Genomic DNA, 22585 nt, shown 5'->3' on the forward strand with positions numbered 1-22585 from the left:
GTGCAGATGGACGTACATAGGTTCCATGCAAATATGACTCAGTTTTACAGGAAAGACTGAGTCTTCATAGATTTGTGTCTCTCTGGTTAAAGGAAATTTTATATGTGTGGTGAGAGAAGACAATATTAGTCTTCTCTAACAGTGGTCTATACCCTATAGTAATTTATATGTTTATTGTGCCTAAGCATACTGTGAGTGATGCTTTAAGTTCACCTTTCAGAAGCAGCACTGATACACAAGTCACATGCTCTAGTTTCCACACTCAGTTGGGCAGAATTGGGCTTGGAGGCAATATTTGCTTGTTTTCTGTCCATGTGTGCCAGGCGCTGTAGTGCTCTGTATCTTAATCATTTACTGGATACCTTCCTCTGCCTGGCTTTTCCATATGGAAAGCCCAGAGCTTCAACAAGAAATGTGACCAGCTTCACTTAATTTCTGCTCCCAAATCCTTGTGCAGTCACAATGTGGACACAACCACAGTCCCACCAATACCACCTGGTGCCCTTCACTTTCTGTTCTGACCCTTACTTGTCTTGCTTGGGAAAAATTGGAAACCATTTGTCTCAATAGCCAGAGATTCCTGCCCACACCACATTCAGTTTCAACCGTTTGGAGTCTGTAAGAGACCGATGTTGGGTTCCATAGCTGCCTGCAGCTATTACGAAGTGGGTTTCTGGAACAGAAGCTGAGGGATAAATAGGGAAGGGAAGGGGCGAAAAGAAGTATGGCTAAGACAATATTCACTGATCAAAGCCAGAAACTTTAATGGCGCCAGACCTTTTAACAGTTTGGGCAAAGCCTTCCCCCCAGACTCCAGGCTGAGTTCCGGTGGAAGTTGTCTAGCTTCTCTTGGAGGTCCTTGTCTTGACTGCTCTGGCAGCTGGGTGGGTCACCTGCTTAATTCAGGAATTCCTAGACCTGGAGGAACAATGAACTTAACCTTTACTTTGAGCACTTCACCCTAGGTGGAGCAGGATCCTGGCTATCTGGGAGAAGTTAACCTTGACCAAAGTCAAACTCTGACCATGTGCATGACTGCCCCAATATGGCTCTGTACAGACCGATATATGGTTTACTCTAGCTTCAGAAGCATGGGTACATGGAATTCTTTTGCCTGTGTCATTCATCCTGGGATGGTAGCATCAAGGCCCAGAAGAGACTAGTATGTCAATATCACCCTGACCCCTAGAGATCTGAACGAATTGACTAACTTGTTTTCATGTTTGTTTTGAGATTGGGTCTTGCTACATAGCCCAGTATAGCTTAGAAACCTGCAGTTATTTTGTTTCAGTCTTTCATGTACTAACATGTCAGACATTCTCCTGCTCAATTTGTGGACCATCCTTAAGCCAGTCCCCTGGGGTAAAAGTCCGTCAGAACCTCTGACAGGGCCCAGCAGAGCAACATGGGATACCCATATCACTCTCCTCACTGTCTGGTCACCTAGTGCAAGTGATGCAACCCAGAGAAATGCCACCAGAAACTGCCACCAGCTAGTTAGAGGTGGGGATGATGAGTTGACTAGGGGATATTTCCAGCGATATTTTAAGTATATACTTAAAGTAGCCTACTTTAAGTAGATGTATTTTTATGTTTTGACATGCAACGTGTATTTTTAAAAGATCACATATAAAATATATCCAACAAGCATAAGCAGTGGGTGGCTGTATAGACAGTACATACTTCCCTCATATGCTCTGTCTTACCATATTTATTTCTGATCCCCATCTCCTAATGAGATGAAAAAATACATATGAAACTAACTCACTCTCCTTTCTTAGTCTTTGCTCTCCCTTCACTAAGAGATATAATGGAAGCAGAAGCAAAATCACATAAGAAGATATAGGTCAGTTAGCCTTATGTGTTGACTTTCTCATTCTCTCCATGAGCACACCCCTGTGAGCCTTTCTTTGCATGACCCTGCAAGGATTGCTGCTTATACGCACATGCTATGAGATGCCATATTTGTTCTTTTGTAACTTGCTCTGTTCTTCATCATGCTTTTGAGATTCATATATTTGTTTCATGTATGATCATTCCTGTATTTTTGCTGCTATCTCAGATTCCTTGTGATTAGTGTGACACAGAACTTATCAGGTCTCTTATCAACAGTCAACTGTACTCAGTTTTATTTTCTCAACTGCTTTGATTCTAGTTTTCAATTTAACTGGTGCCAAAGAGTCAGTGTATTGGGCTTGGATGTGTACCCAGATGGAAGGCATTTTGCTGATGGACCCAGGGCGTGGCTATAGAGCCTACCTAGGGGGAAGACCCTTCATGCTTATGAAAGGAGGCCCCAAATGCCCTTATCCTGTAGGTAAGCTACAACCAGTGAGAACATGTTTAGAGGACCCTTTGGAGTCAGCTGCAGAGTGTCTGTTATCTCCCTCCTAAAGAGATAGAATGGAAGCAGAAGCAAAATCTTGGAGACTTTCTCTCAGTTCCAACTCTCCCTGGTTACCTCCTATATAATTCAAAGCCTTCATTCCCAGTTTCAAACCAGAAAAGGGAAGAATCCTCATTTGTTCAAACTTTTTGCCCTCCACATTATCACTATGTGAGTATATGCCCATGAATGTGTTTTCATTTGGTTAGGGCTTCCTAGATTTTTTTTATCAGATGGCATATTCGTTTATACTCAACTAGTTATTCAAGCTGTCCTATGCTTTTTGCCGTGTCATTGGTTTTTTTCTTTTCAATTTGTAAAAATAGTTCACCATTGATTTATAGAATTTCTTGTACATTCTCAATGCTGGTACTTGTAGTTCCATTCCCATCATATCCTCTGTGACAACTAATTAAGCCACGTGTGTCTTCATTCATTTCATCTCCATAGCAATCAAATAAACCAAATACTGCTGTTCCATCATCTATCTGACACTTGCCACTGTAACAAATTACCCAAGGCAATCCACTTGTAAAGAAACAAGGGGTTGTTTGCAGCCATAGCACCCTGAATGCATTTAATCTGGTCTGATCTCAGAAGCTAAACAGGGTCGAGCCTAGTTAGCACTTATAAGGAACAGAAGAGGGGTCATTTCAGCTTGCACTTTTGGAAATTCCAGCCCATGATACTTTTGAGCCTAAGTCATGACATCACATAATCACATGAGCAGGGAACACGGCAATGCTGCTCACTTCAGGGCCAGGAAATAAATGAATGTGAAGAAGAGACTGAAGTTGCTTATGTCTCAAATTGTTCCATGGACATTCACTAGTCCCACCTCCTTAAAGTGCATCACTGCCTAATAGCGCCACCCTGTGGTTCAGCCTTTAATACTGTAGCAGTTGTGTGGGGCTTTTGGTTGGTTGGTTGGTTAGTTGGTAGGTTAGTTCACAATGGTGGACAATGGGATACAGCAAGAATAAAACAGGAGGTTGGCTGCGTTGCCTTTGGCCATGCTGATGTAGGATAGGAACTCAGCAGGGCAGGTATGCGGAACTGAATGCATTGTTGTTGGTTAGTGTAGATCCAGGTTCATCTTGTCCAACTGGGTAAGGGCCAGGAGAGGAGGATGTCCATCATCACAGATGCCCCTCTCTCTATGTTTGCATCTCCACCCTCTTTCCCTCCTGACTCTGGCCTGATATTGTGTCTTTCTGGTGTTGTTATGCTTACATACCCTAGTACAGGTATCACAGTCATCTCACCTGTATCCTAGTTTATTCTGTACTTGGTCATTCTACCAGAAGAGAAAGCTTTGTCTTTGAAACTCTCAAATATATATAATGTACAATACAAGTACAATATATACAATAAACACAAATACTATGTGAATCTACATATAAAATGATCACTTGGCACTTTCTAACCCCCACCCCCATCTCATTGATATTTTCTCCCACCCAGGCAAACATTTTGACTTCTTTACATGATTCTCAAAGATACTCAATGTAATGTCTAGCTAAGTGTTTCCAGGGTTGGCGAACCAAGGCCATGATTTCAATACAGGTTTCTTTGCTGTGTGGGATGCCAAGAGGTCTACCCTCCCCCTTTTTGCAGAATACAACTCCCACCTTCCATTTTATAGGTTGGAACAAAAGTTTTTATTTATATCAGGTATACCCTCCCCCTTTTTGCAGAATGCAACTCCCAACTTCCATTTTATAGGTTGGAACAAAAGGTTTTTTTTATATCAGCAACAAAGCAGGAGGTTTTGGCTTACAAGTATACAGTGACATCTACAGAAAGAGCAGGGGGTTAGACTAAAAAGAAGGGGTAATAGGGCTGTTGGCTTATGGACAATGTTCAGAATTAGAAGCAATCTTGATCACATACTTTATATTTATCTGCTTATTACTCCTTTCCCCTTTACATAGTTTCAGACCTCATCTTTAAGTTACCACTTTAGAAACCAGTGAGATAAAGTGGGTAAAGATGCTTTCTTCTTGAGCCTGGTGACCTGAGTTCAACTCTCCAGACCCACTCGGTGGAAAGAAGCAAATCCTCTGAGCTATCCCCTGGCCTCAAAGTAAGCATGTGCATCCACACACATGCTAATAAAAATATTTTTTAGATTAACACATTAATGAATGTCATACTGTTTGCCATAACTCCTTGTGGGTTAAGTGTGTAAATATTCTCAGGTGTAGTATCTAATCCTGTAGCACTTTGTATAAGGTTGGGCAAGCGTTAGGTTTTTCAGTTAATGTTTTTTATCATGTCCTGTGCAACTTAGTCTCATTTGGGGGTGGGGGTGGGGTGAGTCCTTCACATACATTTCCTTGCTTGATTCTGTCAATACATATGTTTTCTAGTGCTTTCCTGAAATACTCACAGCTAGGGAAAGCATGAAGAAAATTGGTTTATTTAGTTTATAGCTCGTGATGCTAAAATTCCAAGGCTAATATTCCCATTGCCTGGCCTCTGCTGAGGGTCTTGTGGTAAATGTTATCACAATGGGGAGGGAGGGTGTTATAGGAAATATTAAAACGAGTGACAAGTTTCCTATCTTCACCCAGCTACTCTGCCCCGGTGGTCTCTCTGATCAGTTCTTATCTCATGGAAACTCTCTCGACTCAGAGCTCCAAAATCCCTCCACCCAGCTTGGTGTGGATTGCTACCACACCAGCCCCATGTCTCAAATCCCCCACCATCTTTGTTGTGAACCCAGACAAGTCACTGCATGAAGGAAAACACAGCACAAACTTAGTTCAGAAGCAATGGTAACTCAATCCCTGGGTGCAACAACTAAATCCTAATCTTGTAAGGCTTATTAAGTCTAAATTCTTTGGAAGCAAATCCTGGCAGATCAGACATTGAAGCCAGGAGACACTAACAGCTACATCTTGTCTTCATGCTATCCCCATCCAAAAGCCCTCTCTCTCTCTCCTCTTCCTCTCTTCCCCATCCAACCTGGAAGTCCCTCCTACTTACCTAGGGATTGGCTCCTTTTTTCATTAGAAATTACAAGAAATCACCTGAGTATGTGACTCATTCCTCACCCACAGCGGCTCCCAGGAGAGCAACATTAACATCAAAATACAGACAGCACCAGACCCTTCCACAACAATGGGGAGATTGGCTCTGTTCTCTTTGCCCGCCTGAATTTAGGGGGTCCCAGAACTAAAATAGTTTCAGAGAAAGGAAAAGAATGGGGAGTGAGTTTTAGTATATATCTTTATTTTCGGACAACCTTGTTTTGTTTAATTGCAGAACACACACTTTGGAGTTCAGGATGACAAATGGATAAACTTATCCAATAAATGGTGAAGTGGAGGCTTTCTTTTGTGATGAGTCATGTTGGTGGAGAAAGATCCAAGCTGACGCCTATTAGCTCATACTCCTCTGAACTTAAATTAATCCCATCAACCAAAGCATTGCAATCATTTTGGAAATTGTTCTGGGATTTTCATTCCTCCCATTTGTCTGGTGTTGAGTTAGTGTCTGCATTTAGCATCGAATTTGTCCCTAGGCACCAAGAAGTGCTGCCTTTTGCCCCCATGGGATTTCATGGTACTCACTCTAGCAGTTCTTATGACAACCCCTGGATAGGAAGTATAATAGAGGGAACTAATTATGACAAGAAGATTGACACACACAACTCCTCCTCCTCCTCTGCCTTCTCCTCCTCCTCCCCCTCCTCCTCCTCCATGTCAACACCCCTTTCTTGCAGCATGGAGCAAGAGGATGCCTTTGAATTGATCTGAGAATGGAGTATTGTGTTCCTGATCAGGGGCAATTATGGTGTGTGAAAATGTTGCAATGTAGATAGGAAGGAGAAGGAAGAAAGTGTCTGTAAAGGTTTCTTGTTTGCCAGCTGGATGTGTTGGTACATGCCTCTACTACTTGGTAGGAAAAGGCAAGTATGTCTCTGTGAGTATGAGGCCATCCTTGTTTTCATAGTGAGTTCTATGATAGCCAGAGCTTCACAATGAGACCCTGTCTCACAAAAAAAAAAAAAAAAATTCTTGTTTTCCACAGGAAAGCAGTTACAGACATAGGCAAGAACAGAATTTAAGTTTAACGAACTTTCTGCAGGTCCCTCTTTGTGATATTAATGATTAGAATTACAGTTACAGAACTGACCAAGGCAGAACGTCATACAGTTAGATGCCTAATTCCATCCAAGTTTGCTAATATAAAATGTATAAAACTTGCCGTCATCTTGTGGGAGGCTTGATTCTTTACATGTTTGAGGCTTGATTCTCTGGTGATGGATGGACTCTTTGAAAGGTAGAGTCTTGCAGGAAGTCTTTAGGTCACATAGGAACACCTAGTTCATGTGTGGGGCACAGTGTTCAATTTTATGGTCTTCATTTTATACTTGAGGCTAATTTCTTGTATTAACTACATTGTCAACTTATACTGAAACAAAAGATGCAGACTCAGTACTTACTACATAGCCCCTGCTGCTTCTGTTTATGTGGTATAGGCAAACATAGAACTATTGAGTGGTGTGAGGGCATCCCCAGTTATGACTGATCTACTTTTATTACCATGGAATTACTGTATTTATTTACACTTTATTATCCATCTGGTAGTCAGAGTTGTTTCACTGAAAAAAAAATAAACCTAAGCTTGTGTTCTCTTCAGTGTTCTGCTCTGGGTTTAGGATGCATTTCTTAGTTTTCCTTCAAAGAGCTGCTGCTTGCAAGTGTAGCCCCATGTGGTAACTAAAAGAGCCATGTGGACAAGAGACAAAGCCCAGCAGAGTGAAGTTAGAAATCTTCAGGCAGACGCAACCAGATTCTATTGTGGTAAATATTTAATCAAGGATTTTTACCCCTCTTTTGATCATTTAGCTCCCAAATAAAAGGGAAACCTTTATGCTTCTAATAAGCCTTAAAAACACTAGAGATGGGCAAATATTGACCCTCTAAACTATTTTGTATACTTATTTGTCAATAACCCTAAGTTATAACTTGCCATGTTCCACCTGGGTCTTTCTTACTCTAATTGGCTGGCCAGCCCTCCTGGCCAGTTCTCAAGATCCCTTACTCCATGGTATCTTCTTCTCTCTTCCTTCACCTCTCTCTTCTTGGTTTCTGCCTCAGACCCCAAGCCCAGGAAATGAAACTCTGCCTGCCTCTCTTCTGCCCAGCTATAGGCTGTAGGCATTTTTATTCAACCAATAGTTTTAAATTAAGAATCAAGGTTATATAACATCACTTGGTGTACTTGAAGATTTCCTCATGCCTGGAGGCAATCAGGCCTTGGGGGCCAGTATTTAGTATTACAGTACATAGCAACACACCAAACCTCACAAGGCCCAGCTACACCACTTTGTTCATCACTGCTGACCCCAAATACCATCGTACCTGCACCATCCTAAAAGGTGGCAGAGGAAGATCACACTTCGAAATTGCAACTGGAATCATGGAATGAACAACGAATATCTTCATTCTCACTCCCAGTTGGGAGAACCAAACTATTGTTGTAGACACATGTTTGGATCTTTCCTGGTATGTTGCTGGTGCCCGGTGCCACTAAACACAGTCTGTTTTAGAAGGGTAGATGGCCAGTCTGGATCAGAGCCAGACATATGAGAAGATCTAGCCTGAGTCCCTTTGGGTCCCCATCAGCTTAAGAGGTAGTTACTTTTCAGTGTTGTCTGCTGATGCTGAGCCTGGTTACTACTTCCTTGCTTGGCTCCTAGAGTCCCATGGACACTGGGTTTTTGCATTTTCTCTGTTTTATTTATTTTTAAACCTATCAACATCTCATATGCTTCAACAGGGTCATCTAACAGGTTAGAAGATGGAGTTGAATGATGGCTTACTGGAGGAAACAACTCAGCCCTATTCCTGCTTTGATGGACACATTTCAGCTCCATCTGTAGTCAGCAAAAGTGGATTCAGGAGGACATTTAAAAGAGTCACAGTTCTGCACAAGTCAAGAGTAGAAAAGTAAAAGTCAAGATATTCAGATGATAAGTATTGCTGAGCTTCCCGATCAGGAGGTAGCATTATTCTGAGACATGCCTGGTTAGCCAAATGTAGCCTAACTGATGGCAACAAGAGAAGTGAACAATTTGTTCATTTCTCAAACACCAGGATTTGCCCTCCATCAGTGTAACTGCCCACAGTTACATAGAACTTGTTACCTAGAAGGGAAGCTGGGGATGTATGAGAAGGCGGCAAGAGAAGAAGGAGGCCAAGGCAACAGTTGCTGATCAAAGTCCCAAGGTTTAATGGAAGACTCAGAATTTAAAGTTTCAGGCGAGACCCCTCCCCCAATTCCAAGGTCTGTTCAGGAGAACTGATTTGACTGCTCAGCAGGTGTTGGCCCCACTGCTCAGGTAGCTGGGCAGGTCACCTGCTTAATTCAGGAATTTGTAGATCTGGAACGAACAATGAACTTCACCACAGTCCCAGTACTCCACCCTAGGTGGTGGTGGTGTTGGGGGGTGGGGGGTTGGATTATGGTTAACACAGTCTGGAATTCCCACTCAAGGGCTAGGAGGGGAAGGCACACATCAGGGTTACTCTAAGCATGTCTATAGCTAGTCTCCCTTGTACCCTCCCCCTGAGCCACTACACACACACACACACACACACACACACACACACACACACACACACGTCTACGTCTACTCTCATCAGCTCCCACACTTGGGCTGGCTTTACTCCAATCCCAGGCTCAGGCCATACCACCTCCTACAAAGAGAGGCTGATGTGAAGAAGTTTCCTATCTCTGTTGGCACCCTCAAGTGCCCTGTGCCATGCTGCTGCCACCTAGGCAAAAGTTCACCAGCAGGTTACAGATACCTAATTCCCACACGTCAGTCTTTCATGAATGATAATGGGGTTCCCACTTTGCCCAGGACCTAGATCTACTTCAGAACTGCCCATTCAGTGCTCATTTTCCTGTCTCCTGCATGACAATGTAGTCTGACACTTCCACCAAAATCATACACACTCCTGACCACAAAATTTCTTCAGTCCTCTACCTAACTAAGAGAATGACATATATCCTATTCTGTCTCCTTTAAATCCAGCCATTCTCTCTACCTAGAGTATGACCTAGCTGAAGAGTGGGTGTCTAGCTATTGAGCAGCTTCCTAAGGACATCTGCAGATATGTGACCTTCCTGCCCCTTGATAACTCAACCTCTGCTCCCCTGGGGCAGCATGGCTCTGCATCTCTAATCCACACCATCTGGGCTTCTTGGCTTCTGCCTGAAGTCCTTCCAGCTAAAGGATCTGACATGCACTTGACAGTTTCTCTTGCAACTCAAGGTCTTCTTTGCTTTAAAAACTCACAATAGTTTTCTAATGCTATTTTCTGTCTACATCTGCTCTTGAGGCAGAGATGCAATGCTGTAACCAGAGAAAACTCACGAAAGCAGCAATGACAAAATCGCCCAAACTATACTGTGTCAAAAATACTTCTTAAAACTGTCCCTTTATATTGTAAACTTGGTTTTAACTTGCAAAGTAAGCCAAAATTTTATTCTGGGCTATTGTGAATTTCTTAAGCCTCTCTCCCCTCCTCTCTTTTTCTCTTCCCCTCCCCGTCTTCCTTCTTCCCCACATCTCTTTCTCTCTCCCTCTTTCTCTATGTAGCATCTCTCTGTCTTTGTGTATGTGTATACACACACACACACACACACACACACACATGTGTGTACACACAGATAAACAGGCACAGAGAAAGTGAGACAGATAGACAGAGACAGAGAAAAAGAGAGACAGACATAGAGACAGAGACAGAGAAAAAGAGAGGCAGGCAGTCAGCAAGACCCTGATACTTCTTAAAGCCTTGGTTCCAATAAGAACATGGTACTACTGATGATATGAAGGATGATCCTCTGGGACCTTGGAGAAGGAAGAGCCAGCATGGACCTACAGTCAAGAGCCCTCTGGGGCATCTTGGCTTGATCACTTAGGAAATCTGGCAATGGCAAATTGTCTAATCCCTCTATATCTTGGGTTCCTTACCAATAAACAGGGCCAACCATTTCAGGAGGGCACTTAGTGTCACTCTAAGAACTCTGGGACACAACAGCTTCATAGATCCTGGGAAGGGGCTCCAAGCCTCAAGGACCATATGAGTGTCTTATGCTTTCTCTTCCCCCTGATTATCTATTCTAAGAAATATTGAGAACGATCCATATGAGGTTCAGTGAATACAGAGTTAACAGGGCTATGGGAAAGTAAGGTTTTGTTGAGCAAGGAGTCAGTAATAATTTGATTTTAGAAGCAACAGAAGTATTTCTTCAAAGAGATGTTTATAAAGAAGTCACTTCAGATGAGAGCTGTCCAAACTGGAACTGAGAGGCTCAGAACAGCCACCAGCCCTAGTGAATGCCTTTACTTAAGCCTAGGGAAACCTGTAAACACCAGGAGCCTATGTCCACATTTGTAAAAATACTGGTCCTAAGCGCTTAAAAAATGCCATTCCTAAAACACCTAGCTGTCTTCATCCCTAAAGATAAAGATATGACTTTATAGGGTAAGGCCTGTGTAAGGGAGGTGTGACCCTGAATATGGGCTTGTGTCTCAGGTGTCTCCATGTGAACGGTGTCGCTGTGAAGCCAATGGTGAAGTGCTGTGCACAGTGTCGGCGTGTCCCCAGACGGAATGTGTGGACCCCGTGTATGAGCCTGATCAGTGCTGCCCGATCTGCAAAAACGGTAGGTGGAATGCCCGCCATGGGGATGGTGTGAGCCCCAGGCCCCAGCACTTTCTCTGCTCATGTCAGTAGAATATATAGGTATGTATGGGTTTCCATGGACTTCTTGGCTTCTGCCTGAAGTCCTTCCAGCTAAAGGATCTGACATGCCCTTGAAAGTTTCTCTTGCAACTCAAGGTCTTCTATGCTTTAAAAACTCACAATAGTTTTCTAATGCTATTTACTGTCTATGGACATGCTCTGTCAGTTGGACCATCGGTCAGGGGTAGGTCCAGGTGAGACTTGCTGTGTACCAAGTCATTCTGTCTTTCTGGTATCTTCCTTATGTTTTATAGATGTTAAAAAGTTTGGGGACAGGGAGGAATTCAATCCCACCATGGAGGAGAACTGCTTATTTTAATTTAGCTTTCTTTGTTCTTGCAAAGCCATCTCTCTTTTCAAGACAAATCAAACATGTTTGTTGGGCTCATTTACCTTTCATGATTAAGTGAATTAAACTAGAAATATAATTGAATATTTTTCAGAAGCAAATTAGACATGAAGAGAGGTCCTTTTTTTTTTCCCCCTGGGAGCATCCTTGGCACATCAAAAGCCCCACCCGATTTATGAAAAGAAGCAATAGAAAGTCTTGGTCAAGGAAGGATGCTTTCCTATCTTAAATGAAGGAAGTAGGGCTATATGGGTGTGGCTTTCCAGGAGGGTGTTTGATGAAGGTGCGTTCTGCACCAGAGGGTGGCCAGGAGATTATAACTCAATTAAGTCATTTTTTAAGACATAGAAGGTAGCTTTGAAGAGAGCAGAAATAGATCTGCCCACTGGCCCAGTATCTCAGTGTCTTCCCTAATGGTGTGATCAGACTTTCTGGATTTTGTTGACTTATTGCTTATCATATGCATCTAGGGATGGGTGCATATGGGAGTATTTCAAGGCTAATTTGTGATGTCTGTAAACATATGTGCTTCTGGACCAAGGCTTGGTGGCTCTACGTCACAGTCTTTATAAACTGCAAGTGAGATTTACATTCATGATCATGCAGGAGTATAAGTTATAAGTTGCATTCCAATTTTGAGTTGTGAGACACAGCATTAAAACTTTGACCACATATACGCACATATCTAAGTTTCAATACAACACATTGTAAAAATCTTAAAATATATAAATTGAAGAGAAAAGGGAGTTCCTGTTGAAGATGGGTATCCTTGAAAGGGCAAGGTCAGTGTGTTAGAAATGTGGAACTGTGGAGGCTGGCTTGTTCAGCCCCCTGACCCTGAGTGGACAGTGTTCAGGGAAAGGAGTTACAGAGTGTTTCCTGTGAGGCTGGTGGTGCATTTATGATGAGACTATGAGATATATTCTATTTGGTGAGAATAGATAAGCCTTGGAAATCAAATGGATTTTTCAGTGTTGTATGTGTATGGACATTGTGTCTACACATATGTATGTTTGTGTGCCACTTGCATATCTGGTGCCATCAGAGACCAGAGTATGGTGTCTCCTGGAACTGGAATCACAGATGGATGTGAGCTACCACATGGGTTCTGGGAATTGAACATAGGTCCTCTGGAAGAGTAGCCCATCTTCTTCACCCATGAACCATTTCTAAAACCCCTCAAGTATATTCTTTTAAGAAAGAATGGAAAATAGAACTACAGGAAGCCAATCACTGCTCAGGAAAGATGAATTAGCATAGCCAAGGGATGCCCCTCCAATTAATTATTGTCTGATACAAAGTAACCTGAAACTGTCTATAACCAAACAACAAAATGGACTTAATGGGTTAAATTTATATATATATATATATATATATATATATATATATATATATATATATATATATATATATATGTGTGTGTGTGTGTGTGTGTGTCTACATATATACATGCATATATATAGACAGACAGCATATATTTTACACTTATGTATGTAACAATAATAACCAAAGAAAAAGAGACTATCAATTTTGTGCATGAGGGGAATGTAGGATGAGTTGAAGGGATGATTATGCTGGAGGGAAGAAAAAGGAGGAGGAAAGTGATATATTATTATATTTTAATTTCAAATGTAAAAAAATAAATGGGAAAAGAGAGAATGGTAAACACTGAGGTAGTGTGCTGGGGAATTGAAATAACTTATTTGACTAGTGTAAATAAATAGTAAGAGAATGAAAGTGAAGAGAGAAACAGAGGCCAGGTGGTAAGACTAGCAGAGTGTCCTTGGAGCTGATGTGCAGTAGTATACCAGCCAGGCAAAGATCTAATCAAGACTTCAGGTGGTCAGGAGATGGCTAAGGCTGGCATGGCTTCAGCTTCCTGGTGGGAGAGGAGAGGCTGAAGAGAGACCTTCTCCAGCCAAAAGACAGTCAAGCACAGCTTAAACACTCTTATCCTCTCACCAGTGATTGTCTGTCCCTGGCTTCTTTTGGATGAAGATGTAGAACTCTCCCCTCTTCCAGCACCACATGTAACTGGATGTCACCATGCTTCCCACCATGATAATAATAAATCGAACCTCAGAACCTGAAAGTCAGCTCCAATTAAATGATGCCATTTATAAGAGTTGCCTTGGTCATGGTACATCTTCTCAGTAATAGACATAATAACTAAGATAATATTCTTATAAACTAGATTTATTTATGGAAAGCTTTGTATTAGGAGATTTGAGTCAATTAAACCAAGTAGCAATAAATTCTTATTTTGAGGACTACAATTATAAAGGCATTAAAACATATCTAACTGTATACCTCTTATCAGAGAATTCTTGACTTTGAGGTCTCTGCTTTTTAAGACATTCTGACATAGAAAGAGGTCAAAATCTAACTTTAAACAATGCCTGAAAATTATATCTGTGTCTGTTGGAGATGGATGATCTGTGATAACTCACAAAAGTTAATGGACAATTTGCAGTTGTCCAGCCCTGTCTCCTACATACAAAAATGATGGCTTTATAAGAAAGGATTATTTTTTAATTATTTTGATTTTATTTTAATACATTTTTATTCGATATATTTTTTATTTACATTTCAAATGACTTCCCCTTTTCTGGCCCCCACTCCCCGAAAATCCCATAAGCCCTCTTCCCTCCCCCTGTTCTCCCATCCACCCCTTCCCACTTCCCTGTTCTGGTTTTGCCCTATACTGCTACACTGAGTCTTTCCAGAACCAGGGGCCACTCCTCCATTCTTCTTGTACCTCATTTGATGTGTAGATTATGTTTTGGGTATTCCAATTTTCTAGGCTAATATCCTATTATTAGTGACTGCATACCATGATTGATCTTTTGAGACTGGGTTACCTCACTTAGTATGATGTTCTCCAGCTCCATCCATTTGTCTAAAAATTTCATGAATTCATTGTTTATAATGGCTGAATAGTACTCCATTGTGTATATATACCACATTTTTTGCATCCATTCTTCTGTTGAGGGATACCTGGGTTCTTTCCAGCTTCTGGCTATTATAAATAAGGCTGCTATGAACATAGTGGAGCACATATCCTTATTACATGCTGGGGAATCCTCTGGGTATATGCCCAGGAATGGTATAGCAGGATCCTCCGGAAGTGACATGCCCAGTTTTCTGAGGAACCGCCAGACTGATTTCCAGAGTGGTTGTACCAATTTGCAACCCCACCAGCAGTGGTGGAGTGTTCCTCTTTCTCCACATCCTTGCCAACACCTGCTGTCTCCTGAATTTTTAATCTTAGCCATTCTGACTGGTGTGAGGTGAAATCTCAGGGTTGTTTTGATTTGCATTTCCCTAATGACTAATGAAGTTGAGCATTTTTTAAGATGCTTCTCCGCCATCCGAAGTTCTTCAGGTGAAAATTCTTCGTTTAGCTCTGTACCCCATTTTTAATAGGATTATTTGGTTTTCTGGGAGTCTAACTTCTTGAGTTCTTTGTATATATTGGCTATTAGCCCTCTATCTGATGTAGGGTTGGTGAAGATCTTTTCCCAATTTGTTGGTTGCTGATTTGTCCTTTTGATGGTGTCCTTTGCCTTACAGAAACTTTGTAATTTTATGAGGTCCCATTTGTCAATTCTTGATCTTAGAGCATACGCTATTAGTGTTCTGTTCAGGAACTTTCCCTCTGTACCAATGTCCTCAAGGGTCTTCCCCAGTTTCTTTTCTATTAGCTTCAGAGTGTCTGGCTTTATGTGGAGGTCCTTGATCCATTTGGAGTTGAGCTTAGTACAAGGAGATAAGGATGGATCAATTCGCATTCTTCTGCATGCTGACCTCCAGTTGAACAAGCACCATTTGTTGAAAAGGCTATCTTTTTTTCATTGGATATTTTCAGCTTGAAAGGATTATTTTTATATGTAGTTGATTATAGGATTATCTAGCATATATGAAACAAAATGTTTGGGTAGACTTAGCTTGGATGAAGCCATGAGGATTAACCCTGATATCTGCAGAATAGCCTGTTATCCTCATGCTGATATAACTTGACCTACAGCATTAAACAGCTCTTCTCTTGGTGAAGGGGAAACTACATTTCAGTTGCTGACTTCCATTCATTTGCCTCAAAAGGTCAAAGGTTTGAAACCAAGAATGTCTTGAGTATAAATAAATGATCACAAATCAAGTATGGCTTAATCTATTCACTTTGTTGACTTGTGCAGATCAGTCTCTCAATGTCCTGTTTTATAAATAAAAAGAATAAATTCTGACACTGTTTATTCCCCCTTAAGGAACTCAGGCTTTCTCTGATGGTAAATGCACTTCAGAAGTTCACAGCACCCTGCCTCTTACTTGCCTTGGTCATGGGCATGTTTGTCAGCATGCATAGGCATATGGCTTCTACTAGAGATGAGATCTCTGCTCTGCGAGGTGCTGTGGTCTCACTGTACAGTTACAAAGTAGGAGAGCTGGTAAGACGGATACCCCGTGTTGGGATTAGCAGTGCTTCTCAGAAATGGAATACCTTCTAGCAAAAGGGGAGCATGCTATGTGCCAGAGGCAGAAAGGCATGTGGCATAAAGCTTATTTCTTCCTTGAAGTCTCAGAGCCACTTGATAATAGTTATTTACACTTTGATTTTCATACAAAAATATAGACTTTTTTTGATAAGCATGAAAAATGTGAAATTTTAGGATAAACACTAAAATTTCAAGCCATTAGGTGTACTTTTGCAAAATATATGAGACGCACTGACAGAAAATAAGACAGAGTGTTGTTTGTTTTCCTGAGTATAGGAAATAGGACATAACTGCAGGAAGATTGAGAGTGTAGCTGAAATAAAATTGATGGAGGTGGGCGCCTATTCAGAGCTTCTCACAAGAGAATTTTTACTTTTGCAAGATTCTACAATTTTACCGAAACAATGGTAGCTGTCTCAGAAGAACAATCTGCCATTATCTAGAGATATCTCTATAAAACTGTAAATATCAAAATATCAGGATGAATTAGCTTTTAAGAAGAGAGTTTTTAGCCAGCTCAGTGTATAAAAGAGAGCTGAGTGCTAGGCTCAGTGGCCTATGCCTGTAATTCTAGCCACTCAATAGGGAGATACAAAAGATTATCAGTTAAAGACCAACCTGAGGAATTTAGCAAGACTCTGAAGGGGAAAAAAAAAAAAAAGCAGGGGCAAGAGATACAGGTCAAGCCAGTGTTGAGGCCAGGCCAGTGTTAGGATGCTTGTTTATAATGTCTGAGGCCCTAGCTCAATATTCATACCATCAACAGGAAATGTTTTCCCATATACTCACGAGTAAACACATAGAAATCTCCATGCCTAGAAAAATAAAAAGTTTACTAAAAAAAATCCCAAGAGGATCTGCTAGAGGAATTCGCTATACCACAGAGAGGAAGACTCAATAAAGACATCGAACTGCTTTAAAGGAATCTACTGATCCAATAGATTTTCATTAAAATTACATTTTATTATTAATTGCTTTAAATCACTGAATTGTTTCAAAAATACAAACAGGAATATAAAAGTCAAAATCATGCAAGAACAACTAGGACTGTACCGCTGAGATAAGAGAACATATTCAAAGTCATAATCATTAGCATATTGTTACATAGCCCTAAATGATTATGTATAAAACAGAATAGGGTGAGCAAAATCCATGTGCTATGTGACTCAGCCAATCCTGAGGCACATTGGGCAAAGGGGAGATCAATCCAATAAATTATGCTTGGCTAATTTATTAGCAGATGAGTTAAAAAGAAAATCTTGGAATTTTTTTCATATTGCGTATAAAAGAAGAGGAGAAAAACTCTGAATTATCAATAGATTTCAAATTTAAATATGGAAGTTGACACTAATAATTTGGGAGGAAAAGATAGGAGAGTATCTTCATGATGTTCAACAGGTAAAAGTTAATTTACTGGTACACCAAAAGCACCTGCCATATGGAAAAGGCTGATAAGATGATGTTTACTAAAAGAATGTGTGTTTATCAAACTATTAACAAGTTCAACGAGGCCCCTACCATGTATCAGGAGAAAATATATGCAATACATTTATCTGACAAGTATCTATGAATTTAGTTCATTGAAAGTGCAGAGATAGGCAGAAACAGAGTCCCAAGCCTCTGGCACCAGAGAAGTCCCTATTCTCAGTGTTGAAGGGGAATTAAAAGGAGAGAATGGGGGATTTAGAGAATGTGGCATGGAGGTGTTGGGGAAGGGGGTGCTTAGGTGGGCTGTGCCCAGGCACCTCTTCCCCCTGAGGGACCACAAGCACACAGACATGGTATAGAATAGAGTTTATTCAGGGCAGAGGATGGGAGTTAGTGGTATAGTGGAGGTAGAGAAAGGCAGAGAGAGAGTAGATAAGTAGAGAAGTGGAGGCTGGCCATGACCATGTGGAGAGAGGGGGGAGGGGAGGAGAGCCCAAGAGTCAAAGAGGTGAGAGTGATAAGAGAGAGTGAGGAGGGGCAAGTAGCCCCTTTTATAGTGGGCCAGGTCTATGGGGCAGGGCATACCTGGCTATTGCCAGGTAAGTGTGGGATGGAGCTTAGACAGAATACCAACAAGTGTGGTTTACATAGTAGATTCTATACCATTTCCCCACACCATAGTCCTATTACAGTGAATGTCTTTACTTCACACTATAAGAAGTGGAAAAAAAAAATCAAAGGAAAAGATTCTCACCTCAGAGTTAAGTAAATATGTCAATATTTTCATTTGCTTTAATTTTATAAACTTTTACTATGTAAAAGCTTGCAATTCAATAAAAAAATGCACTTCAAAATACCAGACCCAAAATCTCTACAACTCACTCAACATATTTTTTTAAATTTATTCACTTTACATCCCAATCCCTACCCCCACTACCAGTTCCCCTTTCCGTAGTTCTTCCCCCACCTCTCAGCCCTTTTCCTCTGAGAGAATGTAGCCTCTAAACCCACACCTGGGTATCCCCACCTCTCACCCCACCTCCCAGTTATCAAGTCTCTTTGGGATTAAGTGCTTCTTCTCCCACTGAGGCCAGACAAGACACTTGTCTTAGTCAGGGTTTCTATTCCTGCACAAACATCATGACCAAGAAGCAAGTTGGGGAGGAAAGGGTTTATTGAGCTTACACTTCCACATTGCAGTTCATCACTAAAGGAAGTCAGGACTGGAACTCAAGCAGGTCAGGAAGCAGGAACTGATGCAGAGGCCATGGAGGGATGTTTCTTACTGGCTTGCTTCCCCTGGCTTGCTCAGCCTGCTCTCTTATAGAACCCAAGAACACCAGCCCAAAGGTGGTACCACCTACAAGGGGCCCTCCCCACTTGATCACTAATTGAGAAAATGCCCCACAGCTGGATCTCATAGAGGCACTTCCCCAACTGAAGCTTCTTTCTCTGTGATAACTCCAGCATCAAGTTGGCACACAAAAACAGCCAGTACAACACTGAACTAGGAAAACATGCTACAGACAGGCAACAGCTTTGGGATAGCCCCAACTCTGTTGTTCAGGACCCACACAAAAATAGAGCTACACATCTGCTACATATGTGCAGGGGACCTAGGTCCAGCCCATGTATGCTCTTTGGTTTATGGTTCTGTCTCTGAGAGTTCCAACTGGTGAGTTGACTCTGTTAGTCTTCCTGTGGAGTTCCTATTCCCATCAAGACCCTCAATCCTTCTCCCAACTCTTCCATATGAGTCCCGGAGCTCCATCCAATCTGTCTGAGCCAATTGCTGGATGGAGCCTCTCAGAGGACAGCCATGCTCCTTTCTACAAGCATAACAATGTATCATTAATAGTATCAGGGATAGGTTATCCTATCCTTGTCCATGGAATGGTTCTCTAGTTGTGCTGATTATTGCTTAGCAATTCCCCCAATCTAGGCTCCATCTCCCATCCCTGCACTTCTTGTAGGTATGATAAATTTGGGGTTGAAAGCTTTGTAGGTGGGTTAGCTAAACAGATAGTTCTTAACAAAGGAATTTTGAATGGTTGAGAAACATTTAAAGAAATGTTCAAAGTCATCAGGGAAATCCAAAGGTTAAAAAAAAAAAAAAAAAAAAAAAAAACCTGAAATACACTGGTCAGAATGGTTAAGAGCTAAAACTTAAGAGATGGCACGTACTGAAAAGGATGTAGAGCAAGGGGAATACTCCTCCATTACTGGTAGGAGTGCAAACTTGTATGAACATTTTGGAAATCAATTTGGCAGTGTCTCAGAAAACTGGGAATAGTTCTACCTCAAGACACAACTGCTATACCACTCCTGAGCATCCTACTATACCACAGGGACATTTGCTTAACTGTGGTCATAGCAGCTTTATTTGTAATAACCAATAACTGGAAACAACCTAGATGTCCCTCAACTGAAGAATGGATGAAGAAAATGTGAACGGTCTACACAAAGTAATACTATTCAACTGTTAAGTCATCATGAATTTTGCAGGCAAATGGATAGAACTTGAGAATATCATCATGAGTGAGGTAACCCAGACCCCAAAGGCCATAAATGGTATATACTCACTTATAAGTGGATGTCAGCCATAAAATACAGGATATCCATGCTGCACTCCACAGACCCAAAGACCTAAAGAACAAGCAAAGGATTTCAAGAAGAAGAGGGAATAAAATAGTCATAGGAGGCAGATGAAGGACGGGAACTGGGTGAGAGAACAGAACAGATAGGAAGGGGAATGGGGAGTTCAGGATCAGGTGTGGGGAAAGACAATGGAAATGGCCAGATGGCCATGAGAATGGATGGAAATTTGCAACTGGGAGAGAGGTATTTCTAGGAAGTGCCAGAGACCTGGAATGAGAGAGGTTCCCAAGAATCAGTGGAGATGACCTTAGCTGAAACTCACACCAATGGGAATATGGGGCCACCTTCTGTAGCCAGACAGGAACACCAGTGGAGTGATAGGGACACCAACTCACTGAACTTCTATACAGTTAGCATAGGTATTGGGAGCTGAAGTTGTGGGGCTTCATATTGAATTTTGCATTGAAAGTGTAAAATGAACTAATAACAACATGAAGTCCATTGTCATCAAGATACATCTTGAAGTTTCTAGATAACTAAGACAACCAACAAAGAAAATAAGCATGAAATACAAAATCTTACAACTTTTAAAAATACATTAAAGGAGAAACAGGGACAAACCAGAAGAAACAAAGAAATCAAAATGTATATATGCTTTTAACAGTAAAATACATGAAATAAGTTTAAAGATTTCAAAGGAGAGATAGAAAAATAAGTAATTATATTTATAATGTTTAGCAAACAATAGTTAATAGACAACATAGACAAAAAATTAGCAAGGTTATAGGAGACCTATACTAGTAGCTAGAGGTATGAATACATTGCCCAACTGGAGGTGCTCATTTGGCCAACTGAAGGTGGGTATTGTGTAAGAGAGATCAATGACTAAGTCATAGAACAATTGCCAACACATAACTACACAGTGCATTTTTTGAACAAAACAGAATTCAACAGAATCAACTTAGATTTAATAGCAGCAAACAAGACAATCTAAGGAATCAGAAAACATTAAGTAATCAAACTGTTATATTTTAATTGCCTGTGGGTAGAAACAGAAATCACAGAGATTTTTGGATATACTTGCACTGACACAAAATGAAAAGCCTCTGCTGTAGTTGGAGCATCTGTAAGCTAAGATAGTGCTTCATCTCTCAAGTCAGTAACATAAGTAAACTTCTGCCTGTAAGAAACTAATGTCAAAACAACAGATCATACATAAGCATGCAGAAGGCAGAATCCAATATAATATAAGGTGTACAGAGCCATGTTGGGGTGTCATGCCACATGGTAGAAACTTGACATTGGCCAAGGACAAGGGCTTCAGGCAGGAATCTGACATTAGGGCATAATAGGGAAGTAGGCTACAGCAGGAATTTTTATCCTAGGGTGGAGTGCTCAGAGTGTACTTGACATTGGTCAAGGTGAACTTCTCCCAGCCTATGTTGAACACAGATTCCCTTGCTAGTCAGGATCCTGCTCTACCTAGGGTGAAGAAGCTCAGAGTGAAGGTTAAGTTCATTGTTCCTCCAGGTCTACAAATTCCTGAATTAAGCAGGTGACCCCCCACCCCCCACCCCCTCACCCCCCCACCCCCACCTCCCACCCCCCCTACCTCCCCACCCCCGCCCAGCTGCCTGAGCAGTGAAGCCAAGGACCACCAGACAACTTTCCCAGAACTCAGCCCAGTGTCTGGGGGGAGGGGCTTGCCCAAACTGTTAAATGGTCTGACCACCATTAAAGTTGGGGCCTCGATTGGTAAACTATCGTCCTGGCCGCCTTCTTTTTGCCCCTTCTCCATCCATTCCTCAGTTTCTGTTCCAGGAACCCAGTTTGTAGTAGCTGCAGGCACTACGTAGTAGGGAAAGTAGGCTTTCCCTAGTGAATTCCCTGAAATAAGTAAAAGAATAACAATACTTCTTCACAAATCAAGTCAGGAAAAAGTGGCAAAAAGGAACTCCCCAATTTAGTTTTCCATTGATTCTAATGCTGACAATGTTACAGAAGTGTATTCTACACCAAAGAAAACTGCAAAAAAATTCTTTATTAATACAATAGAAAAATCTTTAAGAATGTATTGGTAATCTGAACCCCATACAATCAAAATTATGTAGCACTATAACAAGTAGGTGTAGCCTAGAGATGCAATATTGACTTAACATCTAAAAAAAAAAAATCAATGAATGAAATACTACATTTGCAAGGTAAAGGAAACAAAAATCACAGGTCTCAACTGATGCAGAAACGTTATTTGACAAAATCCAACATTCAATCATGGCTAATGCTTTTAATAAATTACTTACAAAAAGAGCATTTGCAAGTTGATAAGCAGTAAGTGAATATTTCACTGCTGATGACTTGAGTGATTGCTTCCACAATGCCTCTGAGTCTTTAGATCATAGAGCAAACAAGAAAATCCATTTGTCTTTTATATCCATCAATGTAGTATCAGTGTAATATTGAGAGTGGAAAGGAGAAAGGAATGAAGGGAGGGAGAGAGGGAAGGAGGGAAGAGGGAGAAAGAGATGATAAATCTAAGTGTGGAATTTTTCAGAGAACTTATAAA

The 22585-nt window shown here is 41.2% G+C and overlaps 1 protein-coding gene across 1 annotated transcript in view; it reads left to right on the forward strand.

Moving 5' to 3' along the window:
• The window catches only part of Vwc2 (von Willebrand factor C domain containing 2), a 146093-nt gene that overhangs the window by 15535 nt on the left and 107973 nt on the right, over nt 1-22585 (forward strand). Inside the window, exon 2 of the mRNA XM_052198979.1 lies at nt 10948-11077. Within this exon, the coding sequence (XP_052054939.1) occupies nt 10948-11077 (130 nt within the window). The remainder of the gene's footprint in view (nt 1-10947; nt 11078-22585) is intronic.

Source organism: Apodemus sylvaticus, chromosome 11 (assembly GCF_947179515.1).
Source record: "Apodemus sylvaticus chromosome 11, mApoSyl1.1, whole genome shotgun sequence".
NCBI classification, from domain to species: Eukaryota; Metazoa; Chordata; class Mammalia; order Rodentia; family Muridae; genus Apodemus; species Apodemus sylvaticus.